Here is a 23,491-nt window from a genome sequence, read left to right as displayed (position 1 = left end):
CCATAAGAAATTCCATTTGTCCTAGAAATTTGAAGCGTATAATCAAATGACCTATAGCCCAAAAAAGGGTGAGTCTCTTAAGGGCCAATACTCCAGAAGCTGTCCCTACTTATTAAACTACTTCTTCTAGACTTTGGTCGCTGTCTAGTCCCTAAAAGGCAGGCTTTTAAAGAGAAGAATGGAAATTACTGATGTTTTACGGGAACCATAGCAAGGTCTCGAAGTAAGCTCTCTCTTTGCCTCTATCCTGACATCACCAGCCACAAAGCTGTTTTGCTGGCTACGTCTCCAGATTCTATACGTGAGCTTCATTCCCAGCTGAAGGGGAGCTGGAGGTCACCACGGCTCACTCCAAAATACCCTTCGGCTAAACACATCATTGAAAGCATGCTCTACTGCAGAGTCTGGTACAAAGTTGATCCTTCAAGACCCAAACTACCATCGAGGGGCTCTAGATTTTAAGACTGGTAGGTCTTGGGGCGCCTGGGAGGCTCAGTCGGTTAAGCGTCCGACTTCGGTTCAGGTCATGATCTCACACTCCGTGGGTTCGAGACCCGCGTCGGGCTCTGGGCTGGCAGCTCAGAGCCCGGAGCCTGCTTCGGATTCTGTGTCTCCCTCTCTCTCTGCCCCTCCCCTGCTCATGCTCTGTCCCTCTCTGTCTCAAAAATAAAATAAAACATTAAAAAAATTTTTAAAAAAAAGACTGGTAGGTCTTTGTACCAACCCCCAGGATAATGCACGAACTGAATTAAGTTTCAGAATCATCTTCAGCTTAATTACAACCACTATATACTTGGGGCCTCTTGAAGGTATTTCCCTCAGACATCAGTGCAAAAACAGCTGTATTTCGCTTAATCAACTGGGATGTTTGTTTTTTTTTTTGGGGGGGGGGGGTGGGAGGGTAATATGAGATCTTTTAAGGGGCTGTATTTCCCTTTTTGCCTTGACTGCTCTATTTCCCTTTTTGCTTTGACCGCTAGAAAGCTCACAGCCAAAATGAAAGCTCAACTTCGCTAACACTGAAGGCCGAAACAGTACATGGTTATGTGCATAAACCTTCCCGGACCTCTTACTATTCTACCTTCCTCTTTTACAGACTTCTGTATCTTCGTTTTGTTTCATGGTTAAATATTCTTGTCAATCTGTTACAGATCCTTTCTGGAAGAGGAAGAGGCATAAAACCAATCAATCAAAAGACAGGTTCCGGACATTAAGGAACAGTATACCTATCGCTCATAGGAGCACTGCCATCTTTGTACCCAAATATTCCCCCCAAACCACATGGAATATGGAAAAGATGCTACTCTCCTACTGTTTTCTGCCACATCTGCCTCAAACCCCAATCCACAACAAAGTCGGATTTTTTGGAGGCCACCCCCAAATCCACGGGGACTCAGGACGGTGTGCTGTTCTAGCCTCCCTGCCCCTTTCAATCACTTCTCTTTCTCCCTCCACCGCACCATTCAGACACGGTTCATCAGTGAACTGCAGAAATTCTCTCTCCCCAACAACTGAGGCTCCGTGGCACAGAAGAAAGATTCTCAAGGCCCACTCCCGACATGCTTTATGCAGCCAGCCTCCGAAATGCTCAGGGGGTGTAGAATCACCTCTGACTCAAGAGTTTGGTTGGGAAGTTAGCTCCTGTCAAAAGTTGGCCCAGGTCAGAAATTAAACCTGACTAGCCCTTCAGGTGCTCACAAAGTCCAGGTTTTATGGCTACGATTTCCAGTGTGTCCGTAGGCAATGTTTTTCCTGGGCCCTAAATTAATTCTTCTTTCCCCTTCTTGGGCACATTGGAATCCCCTTACACCCACTTGCCAAACCAGCTTAAAAAAAACATGCTAACTGCCTTGTCCACGGGAAGGACACCCTTCACATCATTCACACGCTCTTCCTGGAGGGCTTGTCAACATGCGTGGGCTGCGCTAGGGGAGGGTGGCCACTGCGGGTTCGATCTGTGACAGCGGCAATGGGGAGCACCCCTGAGACCAGGTGATGGTTCTCAGCCAGAGATTTGTGCCGCCCAGGGGGCAAATGGCAATATCAAGACATCTTTGACTGCCACCAGTAGGCAGAGGCTATTGGCACCCAGCGGGCAGAGGCCCGGGAGGCTGCCAAACATTCTCCAACACACAGGACAAAGAATTACATGGCACAAGATGCCAACAATGCCAGGGCTCAAAGACCCTGGACTCAGGTCGGATAAACACATATATGGTGGCACCTCGATTCAGGTGCCCACCATCCAGTGCCTTCTCCCTGTCTAGGGTCCCAAGAAGCACTCGGTATTCAGGTACCATCTCCCCAGATGGTCTCAGATTCCAGTAAGAAAATGCACCATGAGGCACCTGGGCAGCGTGAAGGGAAGAACAGGAGCTGAACTCATCAAGATCTCTGAATTAAACACTTCTAACAGGGGCACCTGGGTGGCTCAGTTGGTCATACTTTGGCTCAGGTCATGATCTCACGGTTCATGAGTCCAAGCCCTGCGTCAGGCTCTGTGCTGACAGCTCAGACTCTGGAACCTGTTTCGGACTCTGTGTGTGTGTGTGTCTCTCTCTCTGCCCCTCCCCAACTCATGCTCGCTCTCTCTCTCTCTCTCTTTCTCTCTCTCTCTCTCTGTCTCTCAAAAATAAACATTAAAAAAAATTTTTAACAAATAAATGAAAAATAAACACTTCTAACAATTCCAACCTTGTCAAATGTCTATATGTTGACAAACATTTTAGGGAAACAAGTGAGCATATTGGGAAAGTGGAGCTTGGGCAAAAAAATGACCCGACTGCTAGAAACACCTACCGTTTATTTTTCTGAGCTCAAAATCAACCACATTGGGCGAAAGGCGGGCAGGCCTGGAGTCAGTCCTGGACCTGATTAGTGACTTAGCTAGGTGACCTCGAGCCAATCAAAGGTCTGCTCTGGTGCCCCCCCCCCCGTGATGTCGGAGAACCACGTAACTTCTGGAAATACCAACACAAGGGGGTACTCTAAGCCAAATCAAGAAACCGAAACTGGTGGGGGTTCACTTACCATCCTGCTTGGGAGATGTTTCTTTGGGTTCCTTCTTATTTTTTCGACCCTCCCGCCCAGTATGGTCTTCTCCTAAATCTATGACAAGTTCACTTTCTGAATCGGAGTCCAGGCCCAAATGTACTGTTGGGGAATCCGTCTCATCTTTCCCCTTCAGTTTATCCTTTGCAGGGTGAGGGGAGGCTTTTGCTTTTTCGGAGAAGTCCTTCTCAGGCTGGGGGCTGGCCTTTTCCTTGACCGAGCCGGGATCTGCTTTCTCGCTGGCCGGTGATGTGCTTTTCAGCTCCTCCTTAGTCTCCACTGGGTTTGCCAGTTTGGGTTTTTTTTTGACAGCCGATGGCTCTTTGTCCACCCGACTACCCTCTTTGTCTTCTGCGCCTTCTGGCTCATTCTTGGACTTCTGTTCATCATCACTGATATACTCACTATCACTGCTATCGGACTTCTCTGAATCTTCCGAATCGCTGTGCTCCACAGCCGTGTAAACATCTTCTGAGATTTCATTTATGCCTAAATTCAAAGAGAAAACCCAGCATGTGGCGTAGTCACAAAAAGAAAAGAGCAGGACCCCAAACGCAAACATTTTCCACGCCAAATGCTGGAATAAAATGAAACATTTCCAATTGCATCCCCCTGGCCTGGTGGGGTTAGCAGCGAACGGCATCTAACAAATGCCAACTGGGGTTTGCAGAGGGTTTCGGTTACTGACACTCGAAGATGACAAGGGACCAGACAACATAAATTTTACATTTATCCGGAGCTGCGTCCTTGCGACACCGATAACTAACTGGGCCATGGAGACTGGGAGGGGTGGGGGACAAAGGAGATGAGCTGTTAAAATGGATCCACTTTACAGATTAGAAAACAGAGGCCCAGAGAAACCACTTACCCTAAGGCCCAAAGAAAACCAAGACAGAGGCAAGGCCGGAACCCTGGGCACTCCTGACGGACCACCAGCACTGTCGCCACCAGTTCCCAAAGCGTTCAAGTCCTCGTCGCTTTGAGTCCAGAGCTCAAAGAAGTAAACCAAAGCCTTGAGGCAGAGGTCGCCAGCTCACAGCCTACAAGCCGCATCTGGCCGGCACACGTTTTATTCAGGGGGCCACGGTTTGGCCCAGCGGCTATTTTGTCGTTTGTTTGTTTCTCACTTAGAACGTGTTGCCCGACTCACAAACCAGGAACCTTCACACAGAAATCAAGGCAGCAGGCTTGTGTGGAAGAAAACGCAAGATCTGGCCGCTCTGGGTCACAGGCCTGCAAGGCAGCAGCTGGCTGGAGCCACGAAGCCACTGGCCCCTTCCGGCAGGTGAGGGCCATCTCCAGGTGACCGGGCTGCCCCACCCTCCCTCCAACGCCCGGTGCTGACGCTGAGTCACTGCCGCCTTGTCTACCCTGGTCCTTCACGGACGGCGGAGTCAAGACCAAAGTCACACGCTTCCACGTCTCTATCAAAATGCAAAACGACAGACCAGCGGGTGTTTCACAGACACAAACAAAAGTGGGCGAAAGCACGTTCCATTCAACCCACTGACGTGTCTTGCTCCCAGTAAGGAGCGTCGTCCGGCCACAGGTTAATGATACCGTATCTTAAAATTTTGAAAAGAGGAAAACTCAAATCTGTACTGCCTTCGTTCTGGGGCAACGGTCACCGTGAGAGGAGTCACCATTGAGACCCAGACACAGAAAGGAAACTTGCAAACAGACAAAAGCCACGAGCAGCCCAGGGCACCAGATACCAGCAGACTCATCTCAGAAGTAGACCAGCCTCCGTCAGGGCTCCATCAAAAACAGGAGAAGCCAAAAGCCAAAAACTCAGATCTGGTCTTAACTTCTGGGTCCTAAGGCTTATGCTACCGTAGCCAGATACGAGGTCAGATACGGTCAGATACGAGGACAAGTGTGACCACAAATGTGATAAGGAAAGCTTGCATACCGGAGCCCAAAAGACACGAATTCAAACCCTGCTCTTGAGCCTTTATTCACCTGGTGACCCTGAACTAGGGACCTACCACTCTGAGCCTCAGTTTCTCCATCTGCAAAATGGGATTGAAAATGCTATCGACCTGTCAGGGCAATCTGTGCACCGTGCGTGCTACAGTGCGAGGTATGCAGGAAACAGTCAGTAAACAGAAATATTAAAATTCTTACTAACGTTAATAATAAATTAAGGAGTCAGCCCAGCTGCATGGAAGGACCCAAGGCAGATACTTAAATGGCCTGCAAAATTACAACCATTCCTCCTCTGGCCCTTCTGGATGACTCCTAACCACAGCTTAGTCCTTCTAAGGTCCAGAGCACCCACAGACACTCCCAACCTCACCCTAGCGGGGCTCTCTCTCCTGAGGCCAGCCATCCCCTACTTCTTCGCAAACACCCTCCTGCTTTTGTTTACTTAGTCCACAAACATTCCAGAGCACCTACTATGTACACAAGACCAAGTACCTTGGAGAACGTCAATGCTTATGAGACAACCTCCCTGCCCTCAAGGAGCTTCCAGTCTAGCTTCCGATGGAGAGGGACACCCCCACACAAAGTGACCACTGATGTTCCCCAGCAATAAAGTGCCACAGGAGGGGGCAGATAGGGAGGAAGGGCAGTCAGAGGAGACTTCCTGGAGGAGGGGATGCCTGAGCTCAGCCTTAGGGAAAGAATTCAGGTAGGCGGTGTGAAGGCAGGCAGCACGGGGAAGAGGAAGGCAGGCAACAGGTACAGAAGCAGGATGCGTGTGCCAGGTGGGGAGGGCCCGGTCTGCGGCAGAAGGGTTTGTGTCGGTTGTTTGTGGGTCGAACTGGACTTGACGGTGAGCCACTGACGTGTGCAGACGACGAGCGTGGGGGCAAACTCAGGAAGACCCTTCCGCTTTCAAATTTCCCTACCACCTGCACCTCGAGGCTGCAGGCTACCACAACCAGAGAATAAACTGGGTGGATTTCAAAGAACCCTTGTGAACAAGTGACGAGCCGACCCGAGAGGCTCCGCCGTTGGGGGAACTGTATGGGAGTCGCACGCTCAATGCTGTCCTACAGCAGCCGGGATCCAGCGCTGGCTTCATCCGGGCGGCGACCCTACAAAGAGTTAACGGTGACGATGCGAGAGCAAACCAAAGGACGTACCTAACTGTGCTTTGCAGCTCTCTATGGTCTTGTCGAGATTTAGCTGGAATCTGCTGCGGATCTGCCGCTTGGGCGAGAGGAGGGGGACGGGCGCGGTCTGCTGCTGGACCGACTCGCTCAGCTCCTTTAGGTCCATCTCGGCCTTGCTCCGATCTGGAAGACAGGGTCGCACCCTCATCAGACACGTGCTGGACGGAAGAACCCGCAACACTCCTCACTCAGCTTCCTTCTCGCACACACACGTTGGAGAGCATGGCGGGGAGAGAAACCCCAAAAACCTTGCCCCCACATCATCTGCTCAACGGTGGGCGGGTAATAGCCCGCCAACACACGTGTCTGCTGAACGGTCGCCTGGGTGGCTTTCAATATTTAAAACGCACAACCCCAGCCAGACGGTTGTCTGTCGAACTCCGCGTCATTAGGGATCCTGAAAGCCAAAGGTTACAGTAATATGGTCAATCTCCGTGTCAACAGATAAAGTCACACTGCATCTGGCCAGAGTGTGCTTTTAACTCCAGGCCCAGACCCGAGAGGACTCGTAACCAACAGACACTGAGTGCTGCCTCCCTGCCCCCGTCCCCCCAGAGCACACATACACATAACTGGGGGTCCGGCTTCCTCATTTACCACGGAGACTTTGCTGCTCACTCCTGTCCACCTAGACTGGAGTTCAAGTCAGAAAAGTGGGGTAAATGTCAGACAGGCAGACCTTACAGCCAAGCTGCTGTGCTCCTTTGTGGCTCAGACACCCATCTGAAGACAGGTGAACAGATCGGCCCTGGATACTAAACCTCTGTCTTCTGGCTCAGATACGGCCCAAGTTCCTCACCCTAATCCCAGGCAAAGGTCTCTGATGGAGGACCCAAGGCCAAGGGTCTGGCCACCCTCCCCGCTTCCGCCGTGGGCTCCTTACATGACCAACTGGACCAGATTCCAAGGGTCTGTAAGCTTGCATTGCTGACATTCCTTTCGCCCCACCTCCTCCAGCGTCCCCCAAAACAGAAGAAAGGGACAAAATGAAGGCGGCTGCACAGGCCCAGGAAGCAAGGAGACTTCACAGGCAGGGATCAGTAGCTGCCACCTGCCTGCCACCCCTGGCATCCCCCTGCCTCTCCAACTGACCCTAGGCACAGAACGCAGAGCATATGCCCTGCCCTGGCCAATCCCAGAAAACCAACGTAACATCTATCAAGGACAAAGATGAGAGGCCACCTCCGAGCCCGTTGTCACCACCTATGAGCTCACTCTCAGGCTTCCTCCACCCCCTGCTGTCCCCACCCCGACACATCTATGCCCACCAGGCTGTGAAAGAAGCCCGGTGTATACAGTCTGAGGGCTGGACCACAAGGGCTGCTCAAAACCTTCACTCACGCTCGTATCCATTTTCCAACATGACCCACACACCTTCCCCGTCACGCAGGAACGGGGCAGTCCCTCGACCCTGCACACCCAGAGATCCGTTCAAGTCAGCAGAGGTAGGCAGCCTCCCCTGAACCCCTCGCGACCCTCTCACAGCTCACGAGAGCAACAGACTGCTCTGACTTAATTTTACCACCGTAATGAGGTCACTACCAAGGGGAGATTAGGATTAGGAAGGGCCCTTTCCCCAAAACACACTCGGGGCAGCCCTCAGGAAAATGTCAGAAGTGAGTTGCTCAAAACAAGCAGATACTATCCTTGTCCTACGAGAAAAGGCTCTAAGGCTCTAAAAACATATCCACCTGTGAGCGTGTGCGTACACGTGTGTGAGCATCCGTGTGCATTTCTTTGTACGGGACTGGAGATGCGCACGGAGAAGATAGGGTGAAGGCACGGGGTATTTCGGAGCAAGGGAAGAATATTCCTGCAAATTTACTGGAGATGCACCTTACAAAGAGAACAGAGACTAATAATGACAACAATAAAACGGCAAGGGGGAAAAGGAGGACGACCAAGGAAACAGAGAAAGAAAAAAGATCCAATTCAAGAACAAGCACTATGAGAACGACTTAGGGATTTCAACGGTTAAGTGGTGAATGTGACTGGGAAGGGAAAGGATAGGAAGCCGGTCTCATAACTTCCACTCTCAGAAATGAGAAAGGATACTGGGTGCCTAAGGGAAAAGGCAGCTTTTCAAGTATGAAGTTGTAAAAGAAATTAACTCACAAAAATACTTTCCATCAGTGTCCTCAATGAACACTCGACACAGCAGTTACCAAAAAAAAAAACAAAAACAAAAACAAAAACAAAAAACAAAAACAAAAAAAAACCAAAAAAACGAAAACAAAAAACACCATCTACTATACCAGGAGTCAGCAAACTTTTGCTGTCAGAGAGCAAATTGGGCTCTGCAGGCCATACAGCGTCTGCTACCAAAGTCACCATAAACAATATGTGCACAAATTGATGACACTGTGTTCTAATAACACTTTATTTACAAAAACAAGTAGGGGGCCAGATTTGGTCCAAGGCCTGAACGTTTGCCATTTCCATCTGTAGGGCACTAACTGATAATCTTGGCTGCAAACTGAAATCAACAGAGTTTAAACAAAAAAATCCTAACGTCTCGGTCCCCCTCCCCGAAAATGTGAATTAACTAGCCTGGGGGAAGGCCTGGACACTGGCCGTTTAAAAATAACCCAGAGAGGGGCACCTGGATGGTTCACTCCACTAAGCGTCTGATTTCAGCCCAGGTCATGATCTCGGGCAGATCGTGGGGTCCGAGCCCCATATCCGGCTGGTTGCTGTCAGCACAGAGCTCACTTCTGATCCTCTGTCCCCCTTTCTCTCTGCACCTCCCCTGCTCATGAGCTCTTTCTTTTAAAAATAAATAAACATTACAAAAAAAAAAAAAAAATACCCCAGATGGGGCACCTTGGCTGGCTCAGTCAGTAGAGCATGTAGCTCTTGATCTCAGGGTCATGAGTTCAAGCCCCACATTGGGCATAGAGCCTACTTAAAAAAATATTAACATTTTATTGTTTTGGTTTTTTTGTTTGTTTTAAATATTAAGATTTTTTAAATGGGGGGGAGCACCTGGGTGGCTCAGTCGGTTAAGCATCCAACTTTGGCTCAGGTCATGATCTCACAGTTCATGGGTTCAAGCCCCACCCCACGCTGGGCTCAGTGCTGATGGCTAGGAGCCTGCTTTGGACTCTGTGCCTCTCTCTCTGCCCCTCCTCTACTCGTGCTCCGTCTCTCAAAAATAAACATTAAACAAAAATTTTTTTGTAATTAAAAAAAAAAGATGATTCTAACTGGCCGCTAATACTGAGAACTTCTTTTTAATATTCATTTATTTTGAGAGAGAGAGAGAGAGAGAGAGAGAGAGAACGCAAGACCATGTAAGAGGGGCAGAGAGAGAATCCCCAAGTAGGCTCCACGCTGATAAGAGGGAGCCTGACACATGGGATCTGAGCCAAAATCAAGAATCCGACACTCAACCGACTGAGCCACCAGGCGCCCCAGACCAATCTTCTCTGTGAGTAAAGAAAATTCCTCCTGATTTGCCTTAACCTTTGTGTTAACAGTATCACTTTTCTAAACCTTAGGATTCATAGAGACCTACAAACTCATCAGAATAATCGTGTGTGTGTGGCTGTGTCTACAGTAAATGCAATCTCTTAACTTTAGCCTTTAAAAGACTGGACTCGGAAATTCTCATAATTAAGAGGAATGAAGAAACAGTACAGCACGTTATTTTACAGTTCAGGTTTCTCCAGTCAATAAGCTGAGGTAATGTGGCTCCTAATGAGAAACCACCCGAAGCCGGGGTGGGGGGGGGGGGGGGGGGGCCTGGGATCAGACCTTCAGGAGTTGAGCCACATCCAATTCTCGTTCTCGAATTTTCAACCGCATTTTGACTTTCTTCTCCTCCACAGGGAGAAGACGAGAGCTTCTCTTTCTCATTTAGCGGATAGTCGCTTATCAGGATTTCTTCCACCCCTGCCCTTCTATATCGGGAATATCTTCAGAATCCACCTTTGCTGCCAACATTTTGAACTTTCCGGCTGATACGAAGACAGCTTCGGCTATAAATGGAAACCAGGAAGAAGAAACACCAACGCTGGAGAAAGGCACGATCTTACATTTCTGGAGGAAGCATAAATCAGAACCACCTCTTTGCAGGGCAATTTGGCAACATCTCTCAAAATGTCAACTGCACATGGCCTCTGACCCAAGATTCTGCGTCTAGGAATTCATCCTATGGCTATACTCCCACATGGGTAAAAGGGTCTTCATTTCAGCTGTTTGCAACAGCAAAACAACCTAGAGTCGATAAATAAGGCGCCTGGGTAAATAAATTAACAGTTCCCCTTGAAATAGAATAAAATACAACCGCTAAAAAACAACTAGAGATCGTTATGTGCTGATATGGAAAAGCCAGCCTGTTTAATGACAAAGAAGGTGACAACCAGTAAAAGATATCCGCATTGGTGTGGGGAGAAAAGACGGAAAGGGAACACAGATACGAATATATGTGTTCTTGGGGGTTCTCAATGTTGGCGCTAGTGATATTTGGGGCTGGATAAGCCTTTGTTGTGGGGGGTGGAGGTGGGGGGCTGGGGGCTGTCCTGCACCTTGTAGGACGTTTAGTACATCCCTGGCCTCCATTGCCAGTAGCACCCACATCCCCGCTGTGACAATAAAAATGTTTCTAGGGGCGTCTGGCTGGCTCAGCTGGTGGAGCGTGGGACTCTTGATCTCAGGGTCGTGGGTTCGAGCCCCACATTGGGCATAGAGATTACTTAAAGATAAAAGCTTAAAAAAAGAAAAAGTCTCCAGGGGTCCCTGGGTGGTTCAGTTGGTTAAGCGTCCAACTCTTGAGTTTCAAGTCAGATCATGATCTCATTGTTTGCAAGCTCGAGTCCCGCATCCAGCTCTGTGCTGACAGTGCAGAGCCTGCTTGGGATTCTCTCTCCCTCTCTCTCTGCCCCTCCCCAGTTCCCGCACGCTCACCCTCAAAATAAGTAAATGTAAAAACAACAACAACAAAAAAAAATGTGTCTCCAGGCAGTGCCACATGTCCCCTTGGGGAACAGAAATCACCCAGGTTGAAAATCCCTGGTATATAACGTAGAAGAACTCCCCAAGAAGACTAAAATGAGGTAACCGTGGTCACCTGTCAGAAGGGACAGACAGGTGGTTACAGACAGGTTGGCTTTTCATTGAACATCCTTTGGTCTTTTGAGATTTCTCACCATGTGCATGCACTACTTATAACCACAAAATTAACTCTGTACAAGCAAAACACAGTTTCATTTTCAATGAAAAAGAACTCGATTTTCTCTGTTCAAAAGCTGGAATTCCAGGAGCCACAAAATGGCAGCTCCTTCAAGGGAACAATACCATCCAGACCAGAGACCCTGGCAAAAGTTCTCTCATCCATCAAAAGCCAAGAAGAGACATTCTTCATCTCATCCACTGTTTTAGAAAGAAAAAAAAAAAAATGGCCACATGAGGGAAGCCTCAGCCCCCAGCTCTGTATCCAAACTCTCAAAGGATGCCTGACTTCAAGGTATCATTTGACACAGAGAAAGAAAGGAGGCCTCCCATCAGCGACAGCGGAGGAATAAACAAGCAGAAACGCTCCGGGTCTGACAAGTTCCCATTGCTCTGTCAGCGTCTCTGACAGAGCATCCAGGCACATTTGTGTCACAAACAGGACTGCTGAACTGCTGTGTTTGTTCAGCCCAGAGCAAACACCCTGTGCGACAAGAGGAGACGGGATTCCCAGAGAAGCAAACAGGAGTCTAGAAGAAGAAAAGAATCAGGCCTTCCTTCCTCCTCTCATGCTTATTTATGACTTATTTCTCATACGGTCAAAGAAAGGGACTGTAACAATCCACCAGGCTTCAGCTCCTTGCTTTACAGCAGAGAGAAAGCCCGAGACAGCAAACGAGACAGCAAACGAGGGGCCTGTGGGTTAGCAAGTCAGGTGAGAAGTCTCTGAGGGAAGCCTTCCCCTCTGGCATGCACCAAAATTAATTTGAATAGTTAAGTATCCAACTGATGACCGATGGCTGGTTTTTGTACTTTGGGTTGGATTTATGTGTTTTGGCCAACTAGAGTTATTTTTATTTTTATTATTTTTTTACATTTTTTAACACTTATTTATATTTGAAAGAGAGAGAGACAGAGAGAGAGAGAGAGAGAGAGAGAGAGACAGAGCCTGAGCAGGGGAGAGGCAGAGAGGGAGGGAGACACAGAATCTGAAGCAGGCTCCAGGCTCTGAGCTGTCAGCACAAAGCCTGATGCAGGACTCGAACCCATGAACTGCAATATCATGACCTGAGCTGAAGTCGGACACTTAACCAACTGAGCCACCCAGGCACCCCAGAGTTTTTATTTTTAATGCAATTGATTGGCAACTTCCAAAAATGAGGAGAGTTCATATACAAAAGTGGATTTGCATTTTTCTTGGAACTTGAGAGTCTGACAACCCAGGTTCAACTTGTGGGAGCTGCATCCGTCAGAAAGGCACTCTGTCCTCCACGGTGCTGCCCATTCGAAATCTTCACCTTACCCCCTCGCCCCTACAGCTAGGCCAATTTATCAAACAGCGTGACAAGCGCAGTGTCGAGGGTCCCTCCAACATCAAAACACGGCTCTGTCTTGCAGCGCGTCCGCTCACATATTTTGGCTGAAGGCACAAACTAGGAGGCAGACAGGCCTGAGCCCGCAGGCCAACCCTGACCACGAATCTTATGCGATAATGGGTAGAGGACTTTGCTTCTCTGTGCCCCAGTGTCCACTATCTTTGAAATGGGGTTATCATCTACCTTGAAAGTTGCTGTCGTTTTTTTTAATAGTTTTTAGATTTCAGAGAGTAAAACTTGGGAAGGGGCGGGCGATAACAGTTCTGGGTGTTTTAACACCTGCCAGATAGGTGTAACCACCATCAGAATGCAGAGCCACGTCCTCTGCCAAAGAATCCCTCTGTGATTTGGAATCAAGCCCTCCCCCACCCCAAACCCCACAATCACTCACCTGTTTGCCATTTCTCTAATTTTGCTCTTTTTTTAAATTTTTTAATGTTTTATTTATTTTTGAGACAGAGAGAGACAGAGCATGAACGGGGGAGGGTCAGAGAGAGGGAGACACAGAATCTGAAACAGGCTCCAGGCTCTGAGCTGTCAGCACAGAGCCGACGCGGGGCTCGAACCCACAGACCGCGAGATCATGACCTGAGCCCAAGTCGGGTGCTCAACCGACTGAGCCACCCAGGCGGCCCTGCTTTTTTTTTTTTTTTTTAAACGAAATGCCCTTTGGTTAGATATCATAATGTCATCATCCTCCCCAGCACTGTTTCATTTTCTGTCTGCTCAGAGTAGTTGCAGGGATGCCAGACCCAAAAAAAAACCCATAGAAAGCACCTGCCTCATCCCTGGACAACCTCTTGAGGATTATTTAGAATTTCCCTCCACCCTCTGACTTTTTCCCTCCACCATCTGATTTCACGCTTCACCAGTCCCTCTCTGATCCTCTCCCGGTTAGGTAATTGAACCCGAAGCCCAAAAAACGCCCACATCCCCAATGCCTTGGTTCCCACTGACAAAACAAGTGTCCCAGCACAGGAGGAGATGGGGGGCATGGGGGGGGGGGGGCAGGGCGGGGTCTTCTGTACAGGGCAGCCTCTCAGGCTCCACCATGCCCACCCGCCAGAACGCACGACAGGGAGAAATCTCTCACTGCCGCCGTGGGTAAGCCAAGCGGAAAGACCCACGGCGTCATGAGGACACTCAAGACCACTTGGTTCAGAGAAGGAGCTATTCTCGCCACTCACGACGGGCAGAGAGGACACAGTGAGAACGCCCCAGCACAGTGTTCCTTTTCGGGGTGTGGAGGCGGAAGGAGGGCGTGAGGAAGCAAGCCGCAACGCTGAGCTCCATGAACATTCCAAAGTAGCAAATGGGTCCCCTTTCATTCAAGTGAGGAGTCCCCACCAGCCACGGCCCTGACCGCTGTACCACACGCAGTCCGTGCTAACAGGTGAGACAGGGCGGGCCAGGCTCTGGCCTCCCTGCAGACACGGGCTTGCTCCAGTCCCGCCACTTGCCTGGCACCTGGAACTCTGCAGTCCTGGGCACCTGGAACCTCCTCTCCAGACCTTAGTTTCCCCGCCTGAAATGGCATTGCAGGACAAGACAAACCTGGAGGGTCCTGGCCACGTGCGAGCATCGCTCTGCACAGGTGGCTGTCCCCCTCTTCCTAAAACCCTGTATGCTCGAGCCCCACCCCCAGCTGTGACAACCAGACATTGCCCAGTGTCCCCTGGAGGGGAGTAAGGGAACCATCTCTGGAGAGGACCACCTGACATAGGCTATTCTCCACACAGCACCCAGAGAGGTCATTCTAAAGTGCTCAGTTCACATCCCTCCTCTGCTCAAAGGGCTCCACACCAGGGTCCGCAGGGTCCGCAGGGTCCGCGGGGTCCACAGGGTCCCAGTGCTCCGGGACCTCATCTCCTCACCTTCTTCCCCTCACCCACTGGGACAGGCCACCTGGGCCTCCCTGCCATTCCTACAACATCCCTGACCCCCAAGGCCCTAATTTTTTGTTCCTCCTCCCAATATGGGCAAGGCTGGTTTTTCTTGTCATGCAAATCGAGGCTTAAATACCACCTCTCCTAGGTAACTCAGTGTCTCTTAGTGTCTGACTCTTGGCTCGGGTCAGGATCTCATGACTCCTGAGCTCTGCAGGGATTCTCTGTCTCCCTCTCTTTCTGCCCCTCCCCTGCTCACACTGTCTCAAAAATAATTAACATTTCTAAATAAATAAATAACGGCACACACACACAGATACATACCACCTCTCAAGAGGCCTTCCCCCAACGCTGCCTCTTCCAGACCACCGCCATTCTAGGCATCTCTCTCCTTACCATTTATTGTCTCTCACTTTCTAGAACCAAGCTCGGTACAAGAGCAGGGCCCTTGCTCACCACCCTCTGCCCTGGGTCTAAAACAGCACACAGCGTGTAATAGATGCTCAATAAAAATCAAGAATCCTGACGCAACGAATCAATGAAATGACTTCGTGGTTGGGTATTTAGCATTTCTGGTGCCAATTTTTGCTAAAGACTTTGCCCGAAGGCAGGGCTCTTGAAACAACTGACAGAACTGCGATGGGGGGAGGGGGGACCCTACTAAGTCAGGGATAAAGATGGGCATTTTTTTTTTAATTAGAAAAGGAAAATTAAGGAAACAATGTATCAGAATATATTGCACATAGGAAAGGTAAATATTGATTCATAAAGCTCGACTTGCATCAAGTGTGCCCATGTATAAAACTTTAAATGTATATACACACACACACACACCTGCATAAGAACTGGGTTACTTTTGTAATAAACAAGAAAACGTTGTAAACACCGGCCTAAGTTCCATCAGGATAAAACAACTCTGCATATCAACAAGCCCCAGGAAATCGCTTACTTGCTCCTTTTACCGATCTCCTTTCATCTTTGTCCACTATACCTTTTTAATATTTTGCACAGAGAGAGGTTTTGTTCAGAGCTCAAGAACCACACCCAAAAGAGGACATCACAACTTGCAAAAATATGCACAGATGCCACAGAAAGAGGCTCCCAAAACTCCCCACTGACCCAAGTTAAGATTCAGGATGCTTCCAGTGGTAGACGTTTTGTCCGTTTTCGTCGTGATGGGCGTGGACGCTTGAGGAGAGAAGGTTTTCGGGCTGCCGGACAAACTCCCTGCTTGTCCCGTCTTGGCAGAGGCTGGTGAAGCTGAAAAAGGATGTTCATTGTTAAAAGACAGATTTACAAATGAATAAACAAATAAAACTTGTTTGTCGGGGGAGAGGGGAGAAATCGTATTTGATTTCAACAAGGCCCCCAGAAGTGCCCAGATGGGGCGCAGCAGGAAGGGTCGGCCATTTATGTCAAGCACAGGCTTTAACCCAATGTTAAGCCGTGAAGGAAGAAGGCCTCCCCAGTCATTCTATTAAGCACAAAGCTCTAAGACAAATCGGCTAAGCTGCCACTGAAATTGGTTTGGCCCATTCACGGGTGTAAATCTCAAAATAAATAGCGATTAAAGCGGCCCCCAGCACGGTCCAGATGCAGAGACCAGAGCCAGGCTTACAAATGGCATGCCATCCGTTTATAGGAGATGTGGGAGCTGGCTCGCACAGCCAATGCACCTGCCGTGGGCCAAGTCGACCCCTTGGGAGATCTCTGGCTTCCCATTTCAAAGGTTCCGTGATGCAGAATGAAGCCAAACTCAGCACCAGATGGAGCGAGGGCGTCACTGGTCAATGATCTCCCTCCTTACTATGTTCCAAACTTTTACAGGAGGATAGAAAATCATACCTAAGCCCGAGTCTTTTAAAAATACCTTAGGGCGCCTGGGTGGCTCAGTCGGTTAAGCATCTGACTTTGGCTCAGGTCATGATCTCACATATCATGGGTTGGAGCCCCGCATCGGGCTCTGTGCTGACAGCTCTAAGCCTGAAGCCTGCTTTGGATTCTGTGTCTCCCTCTCCCTCTCCCTCTGCCCCTCCCCCACTCGCTCTCGATCTCTCTCTCTTCTCAAAAAAAAAAAAAAAAAAAAACCTTTAAAACAAATTTTTTAAAAATAAACTTTTTTTTTTTATTTTAAATACCTTAAAGCTACCTCCATACTGCTCCCCTAAGCCTCATCCACTGAATGTGGGCAGGACAGAAAGCAAACCACATAACAACACAAGAGTGTTCAGATGGGCCATGCGTCCTGGAGATCCTGCCCCTTTGCCTACACAGCCTGCTGTTACGGGGACTGTCCTGTTACAGAGCTCCTAGAGACAACATAATGGCCAGCCCTACTCCGATGCACAGGAAAACACGGACTCTGCCGTGATCTGATCCTTAAGGGAAAGTTGTTGATGGCAATGGCGTTACGAATCAGGACGTCCCGGGGACTTCAAACAGTGCTCACGCTGGCAGATGGTCACCTCAGTTTCCTCACCTGCCAAATGGGGGTAGAGTCAAAGTGAGGATCCAATGGGTGAAACTCAGCCAGTCAGTATGCAGGGCTCCCTCGGCTCTAGTGCAAGGACCTACCAAAGCTACCTTTAATGGATAGAGGGGGAAAGACTAGACACAGGGAGGATGGAGGCAGGCACGCAGCGAGAGCCAGACCCCAGGTGTGAAGTCCACCTTGGCAGCTGACTTGATGGGCGTCCTTGGGCACAGTCCCTGAGCTCCGTGAATCTCCTTTCCTGGTAGCCTCAAAGAGAGACACTGATAATAAAATACAAAAGGACTGGTAAAGAGCACCCACCTCATCAAGTTGTAAGGATCTAGTACGTTAATCATCAAAACAGCGGCTGGCATCAGAGAAGCACTGTATTATTATTTGCTATTAGTATAATATCACTTCCTATTTCCCCGTTAACCTCGAGGGCGTTGGTTTCAACCACCTAAACCAGCAGTTGTCAGCCAGGAGTGATTTTTTTTTTTAATTAGGTAGGCTTCACGGCCAGCGTGGAGCCCAACATGGGGCTTGAACTCACAACCTTGAGACCAAGACCTGAGCTGAGATCAAGAGTCAGACGGTTAACTGACTGAGCCCACCCAGACGCCTGGCAGCCAGGAGTGATTTTGCCATCCAGGCAGGACACGCTGGGCAATGTCTGCAGACAATTTTGGCTGTCACAACTAGGGCAGGGCAGGGTGCTACCAATATCTAATAGGTGTAGACCAAGGATGCTGCTCGCCCCTGCCCCACCACCAAGACAAATAATCTTTGGTTCCAAACACCTATAGAGCAGAGGTGGATCAACTCACAAAGGGATGAAACAGGTGTGTCTGTGGGGAACCTCATCTGCAGACGAGATGGGGAGCTGGCAAGGAGATTAGCTAATCCACGTCAAGTGGTCCTTAGCAAATGCTCGATCAATGCTCCACATTATTTTGAGAATCAAGTTTTGTTGGTGGTGTTTTTTTTTAATACTAATTAACTTAGTTTCACTGTAAGGATGAACAAATGCCCGGCCCCGGGCACACAACACTCTCTCAAATGAGAGCTTCAATTTACTGTCACTACCACTGTTCCTGTAACCAGGTACCATAACAACCAGCAGAATTAGAGTGCTTGGTACACACACACACACACACACACACACACACCACACACAAAATAAGAATCATCAAAGATAAAGGCATTTCCAAAGATTTAAGTATTACCAATAACATCTTTAGTATTAGGATTTTATTTTTCGTTCATTCATATTCTATCTGCTTCCTTCCAAAAGAGATTTGCAGGGGCTGAAAACATCAGTGTCATACATTCTCTGCGAGGACTAAAAACCAGTGCCTCTCTAACTGTATTCTCTCACGTGAACCAGCAAACAGGGGTAGCAGGAAGGGTCTTATACCAGTCAAGTTACTGCGGAGACTGCGAGGAACTTTGTCAAGAAAGTCTGACCCAAAAGGGTAGGCGGAAGTAAAAACACACACAAAGGTGCTGTCACACACAGAACTCAAGCACGTGGGTCCGCATTTCCCTGCTTCATAACAGCTCATGTTAAAAAAGGAAGGAAGGATGGGCGCCTGGGGGGCTCAATCGGTTAAGCGTCCAACTCCTGATTCCAGGTCAGGCCGTGATCTCGAGGGTCGTGAGTTCGAGCTTCGCATCAGGCTCTGTGCTGACAGTGCAGAGCCTGCTTGGGATTTTCTCTTTCTCTCTGTCCCTCCCCTGCTCATGCAGGCTCGCTCGCACCTGCTCTCTATCAAATCAATATTTTAAATTTCAAAAAAAAAAAAGGAGGAAAGGGAAGCCAGCAGGCAGTCTCACAGAGCCCTGCCCCCTTGTGGTCCCTACAGGGAAACTTAGCAACAACACAGGCAAAGTCGTTATTTTTGCAATTCTGTAGTTAAAACATAACGGGAAAAACAAGTCTTTAATTTCACAGGCACATAAAGTTTCCTCTGTTAATAAAATGTAAGTATTGAAGGTTTCAGAACTATGTTCTAAATTTTTTAATTTAAACACAGCACCTGGATATGGCAAGAATAAAGGTGTTTGGAGAACACTGGCTCCCCATGGAGACGAGTCTGGTTCACTCTCCATGCAGCCAGCAAAGGGCAGGGACCCCCTCACGGACATCTGGGACTAAAATGCTTCCTGTAATCAGGGAAGGGACAGAGTGGGGTCACCTAGCAACCCTGGGTTCCAACACGCAGAACTCTCCTTGGGGAACACGATGGCCCCTGTCCACCCCGGAGTGCCACACGTCCCCCCTCCCCAATTTGTGAAACACTATGTACCTGCCTCGACCTCCCCATATCAGTTAACGCTATGACCACTCACCTAGATGTTCAAGGCCAAACACGTCTAAACTGCCCGAATTCCTCCCTTGTTCTCCTGCCCCAATTTACCCCACTCTTCAGCCAGGCCCCTCCCTGCACACCGCTTCCAAAATATACCCCCAAGCTCCCCCTGGTCTCTATCCCCGCTGCTATCAGCCTAATGCACACATTCTCAAAGGGGGTTCTGGAGAACAGGGGGGTGAAAAACTCTCTTACTCTTTTTATGTATAAAACACAGACACATGCAGTACATAAAAAGAAATACAGTACTTTGAAATTTCATGAGGGTCCCTTCCTAGGTATAAACCCAAAAGAACTGAAAAGCGGTACTCAAATCTTGCTACACCAACGTTCATCGCAGCACTATCCACCACGGTTCAAAGGTGGAAACAATCTGAATGTCCATCGACGGATAGACAAACTCTGGAGTCCTCGGTGGAACGTTTACTGAGCCATAAAAAGGAATGAAGGTCTGATGCATGCTGCATCATTCACTGAAAACATACGCTCTGTGAAAGGAGCCGACACGAAAGCCACATTTTGTATGATTTGGCTTAAATGTAATACCCAGAGCAGGCAAATCCATACAAGTCGTGTGCAGACTGACGGTCACGAGGGGTCGGTGGCCAGGGAGTAGGGGAGTGCTTAATTACTCCACGGGATTTTATTTTGGAGTAATGGAGATGTTCACTTTCAAATGGTTAATTTTAGGTTATGTGAATTTCATCTCCATTAAGGAAAAAAAATCACAGGAGACTGTTGGGGGGGAGGGGGGGGGGTTAGGGAATGTCTAAAATGGCTCCTTATGGGATGAGAAAGAAAAAAATGGCTGCTAAATACTGCCCGTGCCTATCATTTCCCACCAAGACCCTGTAAGAGCTCCCATGGGCCCCCCACCTCCTGCCACTGCACCCCTATCCTGGGGCACCCTCCACACCACAGCCAGGTACACAAACCACGGCTCCATCTAAAACCATCCAGAGGCAGGGTAACTGGCTGGCTCAGTCAGTAGAGCACATACCTCTTGATCTCAGGCTTGTAAGCTCAAGCCCCCACATTTGGGTGTAGATACTTAAAATTAAAACCAATCAATCAATCAATCAATCAATCTATCCTAGAGGTGTCCTATCCCCCAGAATAAAATCCAACCACACATGCGACCTTTCCTTTCCTCATTCAGGAATCTCCAGCCACACGACCTTTGTGCTGTTCCTCTAAGATCAAATCTGCTCCTAACTCAAGCCTTGACACTCCAAGAATTCCCCAGGAAAGGCCCCCACCCCCACCCCGATCATACTGGCTGGTAACCCTCCAACACCACCCTCAAAGCCTTTCCCCTGCTGGCCTCATCCAAGGGGGCCAAGTGCCTCTTTTTACCAGCTCCCCTTTGCCGTGAGCACGTCAGCTCCAGGACAGCAGGGTCCCTGCCAGGCACCTGGGATGCCGCCCCGGTGTCCGAGAAATTTACAGAATGAGCAAATCCATCAGATCATTAACTGAAGAATGAGGTTTCCATTTCTCTTCTCACCACAGAGGTCAGGATAAGCAATAAAGAAACAATAAGAGCAACCAAAGAAAGCCTTCTTCATAAAAAGACAGCCGTTTCTGTTTCTGTTTAAATACTCTCGATATTATGCAGCTACTAAAAACAAGGTATGCTAAAAGAATGATTAACAATCCAAAAGAAACACATAAATGAGCATGGGGGGTGGGGTACAAATGGTCAATAAACATGTGAGAGATACAGATACAGATGGATAAAGATAGATGTGGATACATTTATCTCCACCCTACATCTTTTTCGCATATGTGATTACCTTGTTTCAAAAAATAACACCTAGTGTTGAGGGAAGGGGAATACTCACTGGAATCGTAAAACCTTTTTAGCACAGCAATTAGGTGATGCTGAAATTACCCAAAATTAAATTTATAAATCACACGGACGGTAAGGTCCAATGCTGAGTTCACCCCCTAGATATACGTGTCATGTGCCCCAGACACAATATGCACACCAGAAGGTTCACTGCAACAGTATTTATGACAGCAAAAAGGAGATGGCGTATACATGTCTGCTAACTGAAGACTAGATAAGTGAATTAATTAATACCATACACCCCTAAAAAAGAATGACACGGATCTGCACAATCTGACAAGGACTGGTCCCCGCAGGTATGTGTGTGGGAAAGAGAGAGGTAAAAATCAAGTGTGTACAGAAGTGCCCACAATATGTGTAAATGTTTATCAAAAACACACGCATAGCTTCAAATGAGTGTATACATATTTTTGGTAGTAGTATACTCCACAGAGTATAAGAGAGGCACAATGAGGAGAAAGTTTAGGGATGTAGGAGAAAACAAATGACCTTTTTTACATCCGTTTATACTGCTTTAATATTAGATTGTGTTTTATCTTAATTTTAACCATGTAGGGTCACCAACGTTAAAAAAAAAAAGTCAACTAGAATTATTTACATGATGGGTAATCTTGCCCGTTTAAAACTACCTCTACTGTGGTTTCTCTTGTGGGGGAAAATCTTTAAAACAGGTGTAAAAATATATTTCTTAATACAGATACATGTAAATGAAGGGGGCGGGGATTTTGGAATTCTCAGACTCCAGTGAGTTTCAATGGATATGTTCTCGAAAACATGAACTATGGCTTTGTATATGGCCACCAGGACAAAAATGTGAAACAGCAGGCTAGCCAAAAACACCTACAATTTTGGGAATTAGAAAGCTAGCAGAGATGTCCATACATAAAATGTGCATTAAGAAAACAAATCAGGGGCGCCTGGGTGGCTCAGTCGGTTGAGCGGCCGACTTTGGCTCAGGTCATGATCTCTTGGTCCGTGAGTTCAAGCCCCGCATCGGGCTCTGTGCCGACGGCTCAGAGCCTGGAGCCCGTTTCAGATTCTGTGTCTCCCTCTCTCTCTGACCCTCCCCTGTTCATGCTCTGTCTCTCTCTGTCTCAAAAATAAATAAACGTTAAAAAAAATTAAAAAAAAAAAAAAAAGAAAGAAAACAAATCAATGTATCTGTTCAAAACCTACCCGTTCACACGACTTCATAAAACCAAGTTTCTTCCCCTAAGAGATGTTTCCCAAATGCCTTCGTTCACATGCCCCCAATCATTTCTGTCATCTGCACGTGCTGTTTACACACTACTGACAACTACAACTATATGGATAAGCAGAAAGGTGTCAAGGAAAGAATCCTCCCTCGAAAGGAGCAGAAGGCTTAGTGTGATCCATTCGACCACAGAACATTACGATGGCAATTATCAATGGGATTTATACATTTAAAAACCTTGACTTGAATTCAAGTCATGGTCCCAGGTTCGTGGGTTCGAGCCCTGACACAGGATTCCTCACTGAGCGTGGAGACTGCTTGGGATTCTGTCTCTCGGCCTCTCTCTGCCCCTCCCCTGCACACACACACACACACACACACACACACACACTCTCTCTCTCTCTCTCTCTCTCTCTCTCTCTCTCTCTCTCTCAAATTGAAAAAAAAGGAGGGGGCACATGGGTGGCTCAGTGGGTTGAGTGTCAGACTCCTGATTTTGGCTCACATCATGATCCCAGGGTCATGGGATCGAGCCCCATGTCTGGCTCCACACTGACCATGGAGCCTGCTTAAGATTCTTCTCTCTCTCCGTTTGCCTCTCTCCCCTGCTCACGTGTGCATGCACGTGCGCGCGCGCGCGCACACACACACACACACACACACACACTCCCTCTCTCTCTCTCTCAAAATAAATAAATAAATGTTAAAAAACTAAAAGTTTAAAAAAACCTGAAGGAACACCCAATTGGTCTGTGGGTTGTTTTTTTTCTGAAAGAGACAGAGAGTGAGCAAGTGACCATGAACAGGGGATGGGCAGAAGAGAGAGAGGGAGACAGAGAATCTGAAACAGGCTCCAGGCCCCGAGCTGCCAGCACAGAGCCCAATGCGGGGCTCAAACTCACGAGCCACAAAATCATGACCTGAGCCGAAGTCAGACGCTTGACCAACTGAGCCCCCCAGGCGCCCCAGGAACACCCAATTCGTAACCCTTG

The 23,491-nt window shown here is 48.3% G+C and overlaps 1 protein-coding gene across 20 annotated transcripts in view; it reads right to left on the bottom strand.

The window, feature by feature from the left end:
• The window catches only part of ZMYND8 (zinc finger MYND-type containing 8), a 124,437-nt gene that overhangs the window by 27,860 nt on the left and 73,086 nt on the right, over nucleotides 1-23,491 (bottom strand). For all 20 annotated transcript variants that reach the window (XM_049649913.1, XM_049649920.1, XM_049649906.1 and 17 more), the window contains 3 exons: nucleotides 15,727-15,867; nucleotides 6,144-6,296; nucleotides 3,031-3,540 (listed from right to left, as the gene is read on the bottom strand). In XM_049649913.1, the coding sequence (XP_049505870.1) occupies nucleotides 3,031-3,540; nucleotides 6,144-6,296; nucleotides 15,727-15,867 (804 nt within the window). The remainder of the gene's footprint in view (nucleotides 1-3,030; nucleotides 3,541-6,143; nucleotides 6,297-15,726; nucleotides 15,868-23,491) is intronic.

The sequence above is a fragment of the Panthera uncia genome, assembly GCF_023721935.1.
Source record: "Panthera uncia isolate 11264 chromosome A3 unlocalized genomic scaffold, Puncia_PCG_1.0 HiC_scaffold_11, whole genome shotgun sequence".
Classification (NCBI taxonomy): Eukaryota; Metazoa; Chordata; class Mammalia; order Carnivora; family Felidae; genus Panthera; species Panthera uncia.
Note: the sequence above shows the minus strand (reverse complement) of the source record. Positions and strands in the feature narration are given on the sequence as shown.